This window comes from Diuraphis noxia, unplaced genomic scaffold (assembly GCF_037042655.1).
Source record: "Diuraphis noxia isolate RWA-SAM2 unplaced genomic scaffold, SU_Dnox_SAM2 contig0004, whole genome shotgun sequence".
Lineage (NCBI taxonomy): Eukaryota > Metazoa > Arthropoda > Insecta > Hemiptera > Aphididae > Diuraphis > Diuraphis noxia.
The window spans coordinates 41,493,271-41,513,000 of record NW_028301714.1 but is presented as its reverse complement, the minus strand read 5'-3'; the positions used below and the strand labels follow the sequence as shown (position 1 = coordinate 41,513,000).

The following is a 19,730-nucleotide window of genomic DNA, read 5'->3' as shown; positions in this document are numbered from 1 at the left end:
GCTACACACACCGTTTTTCGTATGCTTTGAGCGCACTCTGAAAATTTGAACCATCTATATAGGTTAGGTACCCATGTGTATACCACAATAAACATGCGATGTGTAAGTACAGGCAGGTAGCTCTGTTAAACATAATATTTATATACGGGGTGATTCCCAGAAGACGGCCAATTTCATGATGCATTCTTTAATTAAGCATTTAATGAAATTTTGATTTTTGGAATTTTTCGGTAGGTATAATCATACAATATGAGAATGAGACCATATTATTTTTAAATACATAGATTGCTTATACGAAATTCAAGGAATGTCCTGTGGTGATACAATTTTTTTTAAAATCAAAACCCTAATTATTTTTCTGTAAATTATTAAGTGATTATAATTTTCTATTATGTTCAAAACCATAAGGACTATAATTACTTTGTCATATTATACAGTTCTTTACCTGAGAAACAACCCTTTTTTTAGATATATCAAAATTTTCAAAGATAATCTGTTTTTTACTAAAAAAGGGAGTTTCTCGTTTGGAAAAAAGGAAATTTGTATCGCTACAGAGCATTTTTTAAATGATTTAAAACATCAGATTATTTTTTTAAATACGCTTTAGAAATAAGAAGTATGCCTTAAAGGTACTTGGAGATATCAATCATCAGAATTTAAATGAATGCATAATTAAAAATAATAAAATAGGATTGAGCATGCTTGATGAATATCTCGTAAATGGATATCATACCTATATCACGGATACCGTATACAGAATACACGTGACATATATCATAACGACGAATCATAACAGTTCACAATGATTCTTCGAACAGTTGAAATGTATAGGACAGGATAAATAGCCATACATAAAGGATGATTTACAAAGCATGTTCACCCACTTCTATTTTTCCTTTAATAATGAATTTGATAAAATTCCGATTTTTTGAAATTTTCAGTCGTCAAGATTTTTTGTTTTATTTTGAGTATTTCATACTTTTGCGAAGATGTATATTTTTTTTTAAATGAGAACCAACACCTTATATTTATTGTAAATTGTTAAACAAATGATTTTTTGAAAAAAATGTTTGTATACTAGAGACAATAGTATACCTAATGGTTTCACAAAAATATAAAAGGATGTCATATTCGATTCGGTATTTATTATACTAGGAACTGTTTTACTCGTTATATTATAATGTTAATAGAGTAATAGATAATGCTATACCAGTAATTAGTATATAAATCAGGTACAACAATGTTCAAACAATCAAAGACCAATATATATTTTCCTAAACTCATTATTTTAAACATAATATTGTCCTTAAAGTAAAGATACACAAAGTTGAATGTTTGAACACAATAACCACTATTACTCGTTTAAATTTCGATTTAGATAGATAATTCAACTTTTTTTTTAAAGTGTTCTGATTTGAAAAAAGAAACCCTCAAGACTTAAAAAGTATAAACAATTTTCGAAGGTATTTAAAAATATGATGCTTAGCTAAACTTAAAAATCCAAAAAATTAGAAAATGTATATTTTCATTAGTAAAAGATAAAAAAGAAAATAATTCATGATTAGTGTGTCACACTGTATACAATAGTATTACATTATATTTTAAGGTTTTTTTTGCCCTACCTACCAGTTTTTTTTCTTATCGCCTCGATAGCTGTGCGTGCTTGATGTATGTGCACGCAATGGGGTAGTTTAAAGTTTACCTATATAGTATACATACATATTATGTACGTACCTACCCTTCATTGCTGTATTATGGAGTTTAGAAAAAATGTATACAGGACGAGTTGATGGTAAATTAATAAAATCACTAAAATGCGTAATACACTATAATAATTATATATTATTGTTATTCTGTTATTGATTCGTATATGATATAATGTATTTATACTTTGTAGAAAAATACTTGAATTGACTTAGGTACTTCGTACCTATACTAAATCTGCACTGACTTGATTTTGTCCAAGCCAATAACTAAATGTCTACATCCTACATTCTTCACCGTAATAATAAAAATAAATAAGCAATCTAATTATTTTTAATTGGGCATACTCTAATTTTAAATAACATTAAAAATTAGATTTTATATGAAATATACGTACACTTATTGAGGCATTCTGATACGAAAACATTTAAAATTAAGTTGTGATGTTATTGGCACGGATAAACACAGATGGACTACGTATATTGTATATATATATATATATATATATATGTATTCAAAACTATTTTAGAATTTTACTCATTAACTTAAATTTGAATTAAATAATATAAACTCGTCATATAAATTAAAGAAAGTTCTGGAATTTATTGAACAAACTTTTCTATTTTTAAAAGAATAATAAAATTTAATTATTTGTGTATTGTACTATTGTACACACTATATTGAGCCATTTAAATTAAATGGGAAAAGTTCATAACAAAATATTAAATAATTAAAACTACAGGAAGTAAAGATCTTATAAAGTTATAACTAACGACTTGGTCAAATCATTGAGCGTTGAATATAATATTATAAGCTGAAAAACACAATAACCTTTGATAATTAATAATAGGTGGGTAACTTAAGTTTTTTAAAAAACTGAAGTACAGCGTAAAACTAAATGTCAGTCAAATGTCCTAATATAAACAGTAAGTACTAAATCATAGTAATACTCCAAAAGTGTCCTCTATAAAAATAAAACTAGCACTTAATTTTAAACCAATAATTGTCTAAAACCTAAGTGGTCCTTTTATAATGTTCTATTTCTTTCATTAATATTCGTTGATATTACCTATTTGTAGGCTATATTATATTTATATATATATGCACATTATGCACATATAAGTTATAACCACATTATATGTTTGAAGTTTAAATGTTTACCAAATCGTCACGTGTTTAATTTATTTAATGAACTACCTACTAATCAATCAGAAAACCATTTTTTCAAATGTATTAATGTATATTAAGTTAAGTTATATTACTTTTTAAAATAGTTATTATAAATAAAATAATACAAATATCAATAAAAACACTGATCTGTATTATTTATAATATTCAAAGATTTTAAAACCATTATACTTTTTAAGTGCATTAACTATTTTAAATAGATGTATATTAATACACAATCAATTATTTATGCTAACTTTACGCTACGAAAACAACCCATTTTACTGATTTATAAAATGCCATGAACTGTGAGCCGACATTTGTTTTGTAGGTCTTCAAGAACACGAAGCACACTAATTACTAATTAGTTCCTTAATTGAAAATGTCTAGAAGTCATAGGCGAATTAACGATTTCTAATAGAAATCAATACATTTTACAGGATTTGAGTGTTATATAAATTTATAAATAGTGTATTGCATATGCATGTATACTGTATAGTGTATACTAGGATTTTTTCGAAATACAAATAATTGAAAAGATATTTATATACAATATTCTACTTTTATAACTTGGAATGTTATAAAATGCATATTGAATTACTTTATTACAAACCAAACTATATTTCATACAATTTTAAACATCTGTTGTATGATTTTACTGTTTTTTTTTTTTTTTTTACAGTGGTTCTCACAGTTCTTTCTTTGTGATTGAGTTTAACGTTTTACATATTATACGTTTTTCAGTGTTAAGAATACATTGCATGATTAAGTGCTATATATTAATAAGGTGAACCGTATGTATTATAAATACATTTTGATGTTTTAAATTATTCTACTGTACCTACCTATATAATATAAATATTTAAATAGGTCAACAACACTCAAATAGCCCACGTCAACGGTCGCGTAACTATACAATTAAGTATTATAGTATTAACTATGTATAAAATAGTTAATGGTTTGTAAATAAAAATTTGATACACATAATATGGGTATATAATTAAAAAAAAATTTTTTTATAATATATTTAAATAATGATAAATGTTTAGGTCATCACAGAAACTCGATTCACCTACAAACGTTATAGGTATCTGGTATAGGTACCTACCTAGGATCATAGATCTGAAGACGCCTAAACAAAATATTATAATAGTATTAAACAATATGCATATTGCATACCTACCTAAACCTACGTTATTAATGTATTTGAAGCGAGCTATAGTGGTGAAGTCGACGTTATATAATTTAATATATATGTACCTACTACCTACCACCCGCCACCCGGCCACCGTCAGCTGTAAATCTGGAAGTTTGACTGAATTATTGGGTAACCACTACTCTACCCCTGCAATAATAGTGCTAAACGAAACATGGGCAGTATTCGATATAATCGCTAGAAGTTTACAATAGTTTTATTACACACAGCCGGGTCTTGTCATAATAAACCCCCCAAAGTGTAACTTGCAGTGTTTTTAAGATTACCCAACTATAGTTTACGTAATACATACAGGCATTTATATAATCAAACAGTTTGAATTCATTCATATTTATATATTACATATAAGTTCATATATATAGTAGGTATCTACCTACTGTAGTACTATCACATAACAAAAACAATAGATTTTAGATTTATATGCGCGTACGATGAAACAAAATATAGTGCATATTAAATCAGTTAAATTTGTTGGGTTACTTACACTTTTCTGTTTCACTAAGCGAAGGAAAAACAACCGTGTTTTATTATCACAATTATTATCTATGTTCAGTTGTTTTGGTTGAAATAATGTTTATGTAAATTTGACATACTGTATAACTTACTTTATATTGAAATTTTGAAATTGATTTAATCAAAAAATGTACCAGTTTAAACATTTAAAATATTATTAATTTCATTCATATTTTTTTCTCCGCTTTAAATTGATACTACAGTTTAATATCAAACCATTTAAACTTCCTTTGATGTTTCACCTACGTAAATAGCATAATATGAATACCCAGTGTCAAGCATTTACAATTATAAATTGCATGCATTTTGACTGATGTGTTAATTAAAAATTTTAATGAAACTTTTTTTAAATATACATATCAACATATTATATTCGTATATAATATAATGTATACATTAGGTATATTATACAAAAGTATTGTATCGTTATCGTTATAATGCTATATTATATTATCATATTAAATATTATATAAATACCTATAAATATTGTTTACAAATTATCGTGTTTAATCAATGTTATTATAGGCTGAACAGTGAGCAGCTGTATTTTATTTTTGGAGGGGGGTCAAAAGTTAAATATTCTCAACATTTTTCTAAATAATCGGGATAAACAAACTAAAAATTAAGGGTAAAACGGGAAATTTTACGCACAATCAGTTTTCGACAAAATCGATTTTGGTTTTTGATGTATACATAATATTAAAACAAATGACAATTTTCACCATTTTCACCGAATGTGTATATAAGTATATTCTATCCACCATGCAATTTTTATAAAAATATCGACTTAGCTGAACTATTTTTAGGCATATGCAATTTTCGATTATTATTATTATTTTTTTTTAATTAATATCGATCAAAATGTATTTGTTGTGCAGAAAAGCTCGACAATTTAATACAAGGCTTTTAACATATTGTTACAATAGCAGTTAAAAAATAAAAAAAATTCGTAGCCACAACTTTTTTTTTATAAGCGTTCAAAGTTTGAATCTTGACAAAATACATAAACATCACAAAAATTCGCAAATTATTTTAAGCTAGAAATTCATAACATTTTTTAATCTTAAAGGTTTTTAAGGGGGCATGAAGTCTCTAGCCATAGTAATTATTAATTTATTATTAATACAAAGTATTTTATTTTCATTAATATTTTGAATTTGATTTTTGATCAGCTATATTTTTTGAAATAACAAATTAATTTATAAATTAAAGAACAGTAGGTATTGTCCAGTGTAAAGTAAATACCTTGATTTGGTAGGTAGTTAGTTTATACCTACATTAATACCACGTGTGAGTGTTAAATCTATTTTACTAATTGTTTTTTGTGAATTTAGTGTAACCATAACATAAATATTTCAGTAATTAGATACAATTATCATCGCGCATAGACGTCACTAGTCTTATACATGTCATTCACATACAGTGTCGTTATGAGTTTATGACAATTAATTTTTTTGTTGTACGATCATACACTCAACTGCTATAATGCTTTGAATGTACGTACCGGCCTGTGTTGCTAGCTACCGGCTGGGTGATCAATGACCATCCAGGTTTTTAGCTACAAATCTTTGTCACATATAATACAACACTGGTTTCAAACTAACCGTCCCCCACTACAAACAACTAATGGCTATAGTTCCCTAAATTATGTCAATAATAAAAAATAAAAAACTATTATTTCTAATATATGTATAATGTAGTATATGTTCAAAATACATAAATTATAATTACTATGTAATGGGAACCAAAATTAAATTATAAGTAATGACTAGATAATCTACAATATTTATTTAAAGTAGAATTAATAAGCAGCAAATGTTCTATATTTATCTATATAAATTGGTAGGCTGTCACACATCGTAGATACTATGCTAGAAGATTCACATATTAACGATTAATCTATTCACTATTAAATTAAGACATGCTATAAACTATACTATAGATGACGTAAATCATCACTTCAGTCGTCATTAAATTTATCTAAAATTATTATTATGCTATTTTTTCGATTAAATTCTCAGCATATATGTTACTGTTAAAGATACAAATTAAGGTATTGGTGGAATAGTGAATAACGATATTTCCGATAAAATTAGACTGTGGTAGAGGGGACGAGGCGTAGAATTTAAATTATACATAATTATAACTATTATTATAAGTTATAAATCATATTATTTTCCTTCTCAAGTAAAATAATCTTAACAATTGTCTCATCGGTTGCCATTAATACTGTTTTCATGTAAAAAGGTTAGATAAAAAGGTAAGCCGAGTGCAATAATTAAGTCACGACACTCCTCGAATTCATTCAGCGAGAGGTAGAAACGATCTATGGAGATTACAGTTGCCTCGAAGAAGTAGACAAAACTACAGAAATGATTAAATTTTATATACCTATAACTACATACTTTTCTGCCCTATCCTATTTCATAGATTTAGGAGTAATGCATAAGTACCTTGTATTCGTTGAATATAACTCAGTTTTTAAACCTTCTGTTACACCTCTTAGACATAGTATTTTAACTATTTTAATTATTTATTCTAATTATCAGACATATTATGTACTATTGCCACAAACTATGAATAATTATGAAATGTTATTATTATTATAATTATTATTCGATAAACATTATTGAACAAGCACGTTTATACACTTGAATACGACATGATGCTGTCATAATGATCATCGTATGGAATTGATAATGGTTCAATTTTTGCTTTTTTACATCAAATATCCCTCAATTCAATCATCCTACATAGACTATATTATACAATATAACATAATCAAATATATTTTCATATTAAATTTATGGTACCTAGTATATTTCTACATTTAAATTTTTAAACCAGATTCAAATAGTTGAAAACATCAACTGCCAACTAATTTTCATCAATAATTTCACTGTAATATATCTATTATAACTAGTTATAAAAAAAATCGAAAGCCATCAATATATTTCAATGATTATTTTAATTAAAATATTAAATTATGGGAAGTAGTTAATAATTTAATCTGTTAACAGCAATTTATTGTATTAATTTGTATTAAAAAAACAACAATACAGATTATCTTAAATCTTATTATATACTATTTAAAATTTTCCACTTAAAAATATTGTAGTCATGGTACATTTAAAAAATAATTTCTAAATAAGGTTTGTGAATTTACATATTTTACATATTTTACAATGCCTAGTTACTTTTCTACACACTTAAGTGTGTTAATTAACTTGTTTTACAATAACTTTTGTGTTACACAAATTACTTAATTTATTATGTTAAAGTGTAAAGCATTTTTCACACTCGAGTATTAAATACTATAATATTTATTACCTATATATTATCATGTATATCTATATACACACCACTAACTTTTATTAAGTAATATTTTTTTAAACTGTAATTGTTATTAACCAATTCCCCACCATTATGATATTGCGAAAATGTGAAGTGTTATCATTTTTTATGGCATTCAAACTACTATTATAAAAATGCTTAGTCTGTAATACGCTATTTATTGATCGCAGGTAAACTGATGAGTGCCTACCTACATTTTATTTAAGATATATTAAACCGAAATGATACATTTAAATTATACTAATTTATTATCTAAAAATCAATTACAGAATCATTTTAATTACTTTTAATTTTTAATGAAACACAAATTTAAAATTCTAAAAATAAAAATATTCTAGTGGATAGGTATCAATACTAATTTTTTTTAAATAGTTATGGTACATTTTTGAAAACAATAAAAATGACGGATATCGATGTGAAACAGGCAGATCAAGTTGATTCTCAAGAAATGAATTCCACTCAAAAAGGTTAGTAAATAACATTATAAATTATGTATGTAGTTTAAACAGCGGTCATCAATATCTCAAATGATTTTATGTCAATAATAAATTAAAAAACTCAAATTAAAAATCATCAATTTATTTTCATTACTGCTTACCGGGAGATATTTATAGAACTAGTTATTTTCATTTTTTTTTAAATAAAATATGCAGTGGCTATAACTCTGAATTATAAAACATTTCCATCAGAATTTTTTTACTCATAAAACTGATGAAATACAAAGCTACAACTTTTGGCTTGATTGAGTTGAGATATAGGTACCCACCTAATACAATATGAAATAGGGTAAGTATATTGTAGTTATGAAAACGTATTTACGATTGATATTTAAACTATTATGTAACATTGATTTGAACAAAAAAATAAAATGCAGTTTATTTTTTCAATCATTTAATCAAATCGTCATGTGGAGTAATTCTTAAAGTTATAATATTAATTCCAAAACAGTCATAAAATGCAGCCAGATCAGAAATATATTATAAGCAATATTTACTTTATTGGACATTTTTTTTAAACTACCCTATCTATTTTGTATACTTTTTCCTTGTACCGGGATGGTATAGGTCGTATTTGTTCTGTTCTCAATAACTAAATTAATCTTTGGATCGTTGGAAATAAGGAAATATTATTAAATATTCATGTAACAATCATATTTTAGATTAATTCATTAAACTTGTAAAACGCATACCTATATACACTATTAATAGTTATACATAATTATATAATCAACGGTTCTCAAATTTTTTTTGGCCTATATAAAATTTTACGATAGCATGGCGTTCCTGCATAGATACCGCGGTCTTTGAGAACCACTGATGCAAATAATTATAAAAATATTAATTAATATTAAAAAAAGTAAAATGATACTATTACTAATAACAATGTTAACAATACACATCGTGAAAGATAATAATATTAAGTACCTATTCTAAATTTCTAAATAAATTAAAAATTATACTACCAGCGACCTAGGATAATGTGAGATTTGGGTTATGTTTTTTAAATTCAAGTTAAATATTATATACAATATATTAACACGGAATAGTTGTAAATAATACAAGCATTTTTAGATTTTAATAATATGATAACAAAAACGAAATAAATATGTTTACTAATATCAAACAAGCAAAACAAATAAATCGATTAACAAAATATTACACGAATAATTTATTAATGAATGTCAATAAAAACGGTAATATTCATGTCGTAATAGATAAATATAATACATAAATGAATAATTAAAATAATAAATTGAGATTTCTATATCATCTTATATCGTGTAGTCAAATTATAGATATTTAAAGACAGCTAGTGTAGACAAAATAGACGAATAGTACCTACTTTCCATCCTGAAAATGAACAAAAATCTTTATAAATAAAATATGATTACTAAGTACATAAATATTTAATAATCAGTAGCGTAGCTAGTGAGTAAGCTTGGTAGGCCTTTTATCATATTGAATGTGTAGTTTATATATGCCTATAGTATATGTGTTTAAAAGTAATAGAATTAACATATTGTAAATACGTATTCGATTAATTTCTAAAAATAACGAGACTGTATTATAAGTTGTGGTCAGATAGATACACTTGCGAGTTGCGATTGTCGATTAGTTTAATACTAATCAAACTGCGTGCGCCTTTAGTACAACGTAGTGATTATATTTTACTCTTATTTTTACTTAATCTGCAGTGTCACTCATTTTCAAAAAATGAAACGGTTTATACTTTCGAGTCATACCTGCAGGTTCATTTACATTTTTAGACAGTAAAATAATTTGTTGTTATGCTGAAATATTTCCATCTTATAAATTAAATGAATTTATCACCAATGATTTAAGCGCCAATGTCAACTGGACAAAACCTTATTTTTATCTGTATCTGATCATTTTGCATTATACCAAGAAGTAAAAAATAAAAAGTTGGATTTGAAGAATTAACAAAAATAATTGAAAATGTTTTGATAGTTCCAGTATCTAGTACCTCATCTGAAAGGAGTTTTTCGACTTCGAGAAGAGTGAAAATGTATTTAAGATCAACGATAACAAGTTGCAAACTGAATGAGAGAGAAAAAAGTAAAAAATTCATAAAAAACTCCATCTGCTGTAATAGACGAATTTGCGTCGATGAAAAAAGAAAATTGGAATTTTCAATTTAAAAATATTTTAGTAAAGCTATATATTTTTTATAAATTTTATTTTATACTATTATAGTATTAAAATTTAAAATAAATCCATATAATATGTCTATAATAAATATATAACATATCTGCGGTATTCTGAAACTTTTTTATTTTATAAGAATTTTCATTGGTAATCCTTACATAAAAACATCGGGATTACCCAGAAAAAAGTATCTAGTTACGCCACTGTTAATAATGTGCCCTAAATCAGTTAGGAAACATAGTTTCTTACGGGAGAGTCTGCGATTGCGCCAATCTGTAATCTGGAAAGACCATAAGCACAATTGGGGGAAGGGGTGAGCAACCCCCTCCCACCACCCTCAAAACCTTTATATATCTCTGGGAGCAATGGAACATATCCACAGTACATACATGTAAATTATAATAGTCCTCCAAATTTAAAACTCACCTATCAAATTACCTTACCTTTAAATTTCACCTATGGTAACGACCACGATGATTTTATGTTATAATACTAATAATAATAATCTTGTTATCGCCGTTTCACTCGGCACGTCATGCAGTCGGCTCGTACGGGATAGGGTGCCGGCACCTGCAGAGCCTGCTGCTGTTCCTGTGCGTGATGAACGGATACTTTATCCGGGTTAACCTGTCTGTCACCATCGTGGCCATGAATCCCGTGATCAATTCGACGGACTACATACAGGAGCTGGCCGACCACGTGCCAATATTCGGGTGGACCAACTCGATGCGGTCGGTGATGCTGAGCACGTTTTTCATCGGCTACCTGTTTGCCAACTTTCCGGCGTCCGTGCTCGGATGCCGATTCAACAACAAGATGCTGCTGGCGTGCAGCATGATCGTCTCGTCCTTGCTGTCCATCATCAGCCCACCGGTGGTATACGCGTACGGCGCCTACGCCCTGGTGGCCGTCCGTTTCGTGCAGGGCCTGTCTTCGGCGTTCATGTTCCCCGTGATACACGGCATCATGTCCAAGTGGGCGCCGCCGCACGAGCGAGGCAAGCTGGTCGGGTTCATCGTCAGTGGCGTACAGCTGGGCACCATGATCACGCTGGCCGTCTCTGGTGTGCTGTGCAGCAGCTCGATGGGCTGGCCATCCGTCTACTACCTGAGCGGCGCGTTCGGGCTGGCGTGGACGGCCGTCTGGCTACTGCTGGGCGCCGAGTCGCTGTCCACGCACCGGTTCATCAGCCAGGCCGAGAAGGAGTACATCCAGAGGTCGCTCTCAAACACCATCAGCCACGATAAACGGGTGATCATAATATTATTTATTAAATTCCGATGTAGTCGAAAATATAATAAAAACCAGCGGACCTCAACTCACTAAAAAAACATCAGAAGTATAAAATATGTTCTGCATGTTTTGGAATAAAATATCAATATATGTATAAAAATTATCCTAAAAGTTTCGATGGATATATGATGAATTTTTCGAATACTCACTTAGAGGCAGATTTCGGTAGAATGTTGCAATTGCTTTGTAGTAATTTTCATGTTCTACTTTTCACAGTTATCGAAAAAACGAAAAAACTGTTTTTGTGTAGTCATTTCAAAAATTAATAACTAAAGAAACCGGTGATTTTTACTGAATATATTAATAATGAAATTTTCTAAAATGGTATAATTTTAAGATTAAATTGGCTCTTTTCGAGTTGGTCGTGAACTGGTTTGAATTATCTAGTTCTTATTAAAATTTCGGAAGTAAAATTGTTGTTTATGAGTAAAAGAGCTTGAAACTTGGTTTATAGATATTTTTACAGCTATTAAAAAATATCTTATACATATTATATATAGTCATAATTTATTTGTTGGTATTTAAATTGCAAATCTTGACTCAAAATTATTTTATAGTCTTAAGGCTCTCAGAATCGTTTCTTGTATTCAATGATTTATCAATTAAATTCAACATATCCGTATCAGTAATTTACTCAATGAGGAATAACACTCAACTTACTTCTTACTCAACTACCACAGATTTTATGTAGGTATTGAGATTTTGAAAAAATATGAAATAATGCAAAATTAAAAAAAAAAGATATCCATATATATACTAATATTATGTTAATATCAAAAGAATTATTCCGGTAAACCACACAGTTTACGACAAATTAAATACTTTAATTTTAAAATTTTTCATTTTTATTCAATATGACTCTTGTGTACATTATAAACAAATATTGTTTAAAATCAATAAATCAAATATTTGTGATATTATATAATATACACACATACCTATTTGAAAAAAATATAGAACAATAAAGATATTGAAATAATAATATAACAACATTAACATTTTTTTTTTTAAATTGTCCATCAATTAAATAAATAAATATTAATAAATAAAACCAAAAACATTTTGTAATTATCAACTATTTTTTTAAATTAAAATAATCATATATTTACTCATAGTATATGTTCGATAATAATAAAATTAATAAATATTTGCAATTTCTTATGGGGTGTTAATGAAATGGTGAACAACGTATATGATAAAACTAATAACTAATAAGTTATAAATTATAACTATCAATATAAATTATAATTAAGCTCTTCAATGTTAATGTATTCTTACTATGCTTGTATAATAATTCCTCAAGGATTTCATCAACAAAGAATTAGCAAGGGTTCCATTGCTTAAACATATTAAGAATATAGGTACCTATAAATTATAATATCGTATACAATTGAGTAAAATAGTTACACTAGATTAATATTACTTTATTGATTTTAAAATTAATAACTTCATCAATGACGGTTTTTAACTATAGATAACGTTATCACATCGTAAAAATGTAATTAAATATTAAGTCTGGGATTTAGATTACTCAAAATTAAATCTCACCAACATTATACCCACGTATAAATAATGAAAAGTAAAAGATCATATCATCATCGGGTAGCAGGTAGTCGAAAACCACATTTTGCCACTTCCAGATAGTTAAATAAATTAAATTCCATACACCATTATACAAAATAATACTTAATTAAGATGAATATGAATTTAAAAAAAATAAAATTTATACGTTAATACGTTAATACGTTATTGCTTAAAATCGGTGAAATTTAAAATATCGCATTCATTCCTTGCCAAAATGTATCAGTATCAGTCTTCTTTATAGTTTTTTGTAATATTACGTAATCATAGATTATAATAAATAATAGTTAATACTATAAATACTATACTACGCTAATTGTTTTCAGTGAAGTGCAAAAATAAATTAAAACTTGCAATATAAAACATTCTACAACCAAATATTTATAGTAGATATTAATGAATAAATAATTTTAAGCTTCGAGCATATAAATAGTGTAGGTATATTACTTATTTTTTTTAGAAAAATATTCATAAGCATAAAAATATTTAATTTCCTAGAAGACATTTCATCAACATTTTATGTTTAAGTACGTTATACATAATAGTTATTGTAATAACCCTAGCACCTACATTGTTGTGTAGGATTAACATAAATCTGATACAATTATATTGCAATGTTATACCTAATACTATTTATTTATTATTATTATTATTATTAGTGGTAACATAGGCCATTTGGTGTTGGGGTAAAACAGTAGGGCTTATTTTTTGTGAATTTGTTTATAGGTTTTTTAGTTGGTAGGTTGTAACACGTATTTTGTGTATGTCACCCAGTGGTCACCCATCCGGGAGCTAGCGGCCAATACGTACGCTCAATGCGTTTCCGCAGATTGAGTGTACGACCGCGCCTCATCAAGCCACAGTATCTAATACTATTATATCATAAACTAATTCGAAAGCCTAAGAGCACTGTAAATGTTTATCCAACAATAAAGAGGTATATTTATTTTATTTTATTTTAATTTTTGTGATATTTTTAATCAGACAGAATATTGATTTAGTTTATATTTTATGACTTCCATACACCAAAAGCAGAAAAACAGTATGTATTAGATAATAATGGTGAGCTTATGCCCACAAATAGTCAACAAATAATAAAGATGATATACGTACCTAGTCGTCTATTGTGAGTTGAGGTTTTTTGTATTTTCTTCTATTATAAATTAATATTATTTCTTTATTATAATATCACTATACAATGAGTTAAATTTTATAATTTAGTAAGTAATTTAATACTTTTACATCTAATAGAGTAATAGATATTGCATAATTAAACGAATTACATTGTTTGTATTATGTACGAATGATTGAACGACAATAATGCGATGTAAGTATCTAAATGATTGGAAAATCATTAGAGGACTTTCAAAACATTATAATATGTATCTATGTTATATAAAAATACAATAAAATGAAGAAAATATTATGATAAGTTGAAAAAACAATCTGAAACTAAATCTGAAAATGTATTTATACCTCACCTCTTAGCTTGAGCTTCAATAAAATTATAAATAATAATAAACCGTCTACAGACATAGATAGGTACACTGAAATAATATATTTAATAAAGCAATACAAATATTATAGCTTTCAAAAATCTCACTATCTAAATATACCAGTTGAAAATATGACACAGATTAATCTACAGATGACTTAAAAAATAAATAAATTCTTGAAATTATTATTAGTATTTACTATTATTTAAAGTTACAGAATAGAAATATCAAAGCTTTTTAGGTATGTATAATACATATTCTAAGTGCGAATTCAAAACTTATTATAGGTTTAATTTCAAAATTCCCTCTGTATTTTTCATTATATTATAATTTTCCGTGATCGCACGCAACTCTTTCTCGGTAAAACCGTAATATATACGCACATGCGACCACCGTGACTCCAATGCACATACATATCATGTTAAAAATCTAGTTTAATTTAATTTGTAGTGCCAAAATCGTAAAAAAATGACAAACTGATTTGTTTAATTTGTGATCAGTTATCAGATACTCCGTGGAAATCAATATTTACGTCATTGCCGGTGTGGGCCACCACCTTAGCGCACATTGGCCATAACTGGGGATTTTGGCTACTGTTGACCGAGATGCCGACATTCATCCACACAGTGCTCAAATTCGATATTAGGAACGACGGGTTACTATCATCGTTGCCATATCTCGCCATGTTTATGCTTCAGATACCGGTCAACTTCATTGCCGATTTTCTGAACAAGCGTGAAATCACCACCCTCACGACTTCCAGAAAAATCTGGAACACAATATCCTTCTGGGGTGGCACAGTCGGCTTAATCGTACTAAGTTTTATCAAAGACACCCAGTTAACGATCATACTTTATGTGTTCATCGTAGCCATAGGATGTTCATCGAACGTTGGGTTCAACATTAATCACATGGATCTATCTCCCAACTACGCCGGGCTCATAATGGGAATCACCAATACAGCCGCATCTATCGGAGGAATCATCGCCCCTCTGTTCGTAGGGGTCGTTGTCGATGATCAGGTAAAAATAGACTCAAATATTACATACATTTCATAAATCTAAGCTAAGCCATTGTCATCTGTATTCTGTACAGTCCATCTACGAGTACCTACCTAGTACTTACAATTCAGTCCCTAAAATATCCAAATTTTCGTACTACACACATAGTCCTAAATCAGTTAAATCTAAATTATAAGTAATACCTACCTATCAATTAATGATAATAATATGTATTTATAATAAATAATTTTATTTAAATAAAGTAGAACTTCTATTTAACAAATTTAAAGGTTCTTTAAAAAAAATGTGTGAAATAGAATTTTGTTGAAAAATAAATGTTTTTTATATTTTTTTGATATTCTGAATTAATATTGTTATATTAAAATTTTATATAATATTATTATAAATGTTATTTTAACACACTTTTAAATTTCATACTACACACAATTTTAGGGACTGTAATACTAATTGTATATAAATGGATAGGTACCGTTATTCTACTTTGTTTTTCAAATTTTATAGAACTGTATTAAATAATAGGCATGTGATAGACGAGTTGTATTTATCATCAACTTTGTATTTTTGTTTATCAACCATCAACCCATTAAACCCAATACTTTTTTTCACTCTTCTGTGTATGTTGGTTTTAAATCAAATAATAATTATTGTATTGTTAATTGTTATATTGATTATTATTGTTGTATTAGACTTCAGTTTCGGAATGGCGAATTGTATTCCTTAGTGGTGCAGTAGTGTTATTCATATCCAATTTGTTTTTCATTATATTCGGCTCGGCTAAGACCCAGCCTTGGAATTCATTGCAAAAAAAAGGTAAATAAAAAAGTTAACTTAATGATTATTGTGATTTTATTGTATCTGAAAATAATATTGATAAAAATCACTAAAGATAACTTTTTAAAATACAGCTAATATATATATATTATAATATATGCTTAGATAGAATGTATACGTATTAATTTATTGCTCATAAATAAATTAATACCAAATACCTATAAGCATAAAAAAATTATTGCAATGTAATAATGTAATATTAATTGTATTTTTTAAATATTTACCACGAGTTTTAACATATTATTAGTTAACTGAATATACAATTTCATATTTTATAGATTTTCCAAAAATAGATGATACTAAACGAGATATTGAAATAGTTGAATAACATAACACGAAAATCATATGCAATGTACTTACCACTTAGTATGTATGATTGATTTGTATCTATATTTAATATTTATAATGATCACATTATCATAACATAAATACCATTTTGATCTATGAAATTAAAATTGTTCCAATGACAAAATTTAATTATATGTTTAAAATTATCACTCCATTTTATTTTGAACCCAATTTAAAATCTACAATTTTTAATAAATACCAAATAATAATTATTTTTTTACAAAATTATAAATGGCATTTTAAAATTCATCTTGTATCATTACCTACTCACATTCTGCTTTTATTATGAATCATACCAGTTATAAAATGATGGAACAAAGTACTATTTAAGACGTTACGGTGAATATTGGAACTGCTTGGAAGATACACACCTCAACCTTCAAAAAAAAAAAGCACCTACATATAATTTTGATTGGGTTTCGAGAGTTTTTAAATACTCGTTCACAAATTTGAGTGTAGGATTAGAGTGATAAACTTACATGAATTAATAACTATATTGTATTAAAGTAATCGCCACGTGATGTTAATGGTATAAAAAACATTGATTATTGGTTGGTAATTATAGAAATGATTGACACTAATACACTATTATAGGTAGGTACTCCCAAAATTCTGATATAAGTATTCCATTATTTTATCTGTTTTGGCTATTAGGTCCTATAAAATTGAAGGATTACAATTTATATATAATCTTTGGTGTGCAACGCTGCCGATTAATAAGTATAATTAATTGTACCTATAGGGTTATATTTCTTATCAATCGAGTGCAAAGCAGCACCTAGACATAGATTAATATTTATTTTTCACACGTGAATACTGAATAGGAAATACATTTCATAATAAATAGATGAAATTCCATCTATTCTGTTTACATTCTATTCAAGTGTGATCTAAAAATATACTATAATTTACAAAGTAAAATACATGCAAATATATAATTAAGGTTTTGATATCATCATCACTGATATTAATAAATAATATTCATACAGAACAATAACTTTAAACTAAAATAGGTATAACAAAATTACAAAATGTACAATAATTTTTGTAATAATTAACAACAAAAACAGAAAAAATATTCAAATTTAATTCAAAATTTGAGAGATAACGGATTAAAATGTAATTATTATAGTTTACCATACCCACAGCCTGCACAACTGAATATGACCATATTATGATAACTTGTATAACTTTGATAAATTATTAAGTTACTTCTAAAATTATGCATACATACTTATTGTATCCATGTATCCAGGCCCCCCAATCATATTTTTGGACCTGGTACAGAACTAAATCCGGACCCCTCTTAAATAACAATCAATTTTAAAGAATTTTTCTAATATATACCAAGGTAATTATTTGCATCAACGCCGGGCCCCTCGAAAGTCCAAGCCCCAATACCATGGGTCCTTCTGACCCCCCCCCCCCCCTTGTGAGGGGCCCTGCAATTACCTATATTGTATACATCTTTATAAATAATAGTATTTCATAAATATTTAATTATTACGTTTTGAATAAATATAATTTAAATAAAAAATCCGTAATCAATCTATAAACTTTCCATAAGCACCGGTGAGAAATTTCATATAAAAAATTAAAAAGTGTAATTAAATATAAAACTATGTTGTAATAGAAACAGAAAACTGTGGTCTATTCTGATATTTAAACTGAAAAAACTGAATAATTATTTAATGTATTCATTAACGATTATTTAGGTACCTTTCACTTGTTGATCTCAAATGGAAATAGAATAAAAAAATTATAAATGTTTATACCAAATTAAAAACTTTAATTCTATATGAAAAAAAAAATGAGACGGGCCAGAATTACCCGCAGCCTGCAGGTAAATATATTTATTATTTTTAATGTAGAATTAAAGCTTTTAATTTGGTATAAACATTTGAATAATACCAAATCCATTACAATACCATGTCTACTCAATGGAAAGTTACACTCAGCACCTTGTACAGCAGCGGTGACCTCGCCTATACATGCACACTTTTCTCTTTTGAAGTTATCAAAAAATAAATAAATATAACAAAATTATCAAATAATTTTAAAAGAGAGACCGAGCCTAATATTACACACTAATCGTGCGTTTTTTAAATCACTAGAAAAATTATTTTTAATCGTGTTTTGATCATTCCAATTTATTATATTGATAACATGTGTAAGGGATTTAAATCATACTATTTTGGTTTTATACGTGATATTGGACAATCTTGTAACAGATGCATAATAGATATAGACGGTGTTACACTGTGGACATCTTATCATGAACTGTATCTATATCCATAACTTTTAATTGTGTATCAACTTATATATCATATATATTTTAATAGTAAACTGGATTGCTTGTTTCATCATAATATTGAATTATACAGGTATACCTAGTACAAGTTAATATAATTGAAAATAAGCGTTAGTTGTTAATTGTTATAGGTAAGTCGTAATCGTAAATACCTGTTTTATAAAGTAGCTAAATAAATATACATAGATTGTAGGAAAATCTAGTTTAAAAAATACACATTTTCATTAA

General features: G+C 27.3%; 1 protein-coding gene across 1 annotated transcript; it reads left to right on the top strand.

The window, feature by feature from the left end:
- The first annotated feature begins 8,112 nt into the window (after positions 1-8,112).
- On the top strand, positions 8,113-17,436 carry LOC107167385 (putative inorganic phosphate cotransporter). Its single transcript, XM_015516407.2, has 5 exons — positions 8,113-8,421; positions 11,162-11,871; positions 15,491-16,012; positions 16,699-16,822; positions 17,122-17,436. Exons 1-5 carry the CDS (start codon positions 8,355-8,357, stop codon positions 17,169-17,171), a joined length of 1,473 nt encoding a protein of 490 aa, XP_015371893.1. The 5' UTR covers positions 8,113-8,354; the 3' UTR covers positions 17,172-17,436.
- Positions 17,437-19,730: the final 2,294 nt, after the last annotated feature.

Coding starts and splice junctions, on each gene's coding strand:
- LOC107167385 (XM_015516407.2), top strand. CDS start 8,355: ATGACGGATATCGATGTGAAACAGGCAGATCAAGTTGATTCTCAAGAA. Junction 11,872..15,490: donor CCATCAGCCACGATAAACGG/GTGATCATAATA, acceptor ATTTGTGATCAG/TTATCAGATACTCCGTGGAA. Junction 16,013..16,698: donor GGGTCGTTGTCGATGATCAG/GTAAAAATAGAC, acceptor TTGTTGTATTAG/ACTTCAGTTTCGGAATGGCG.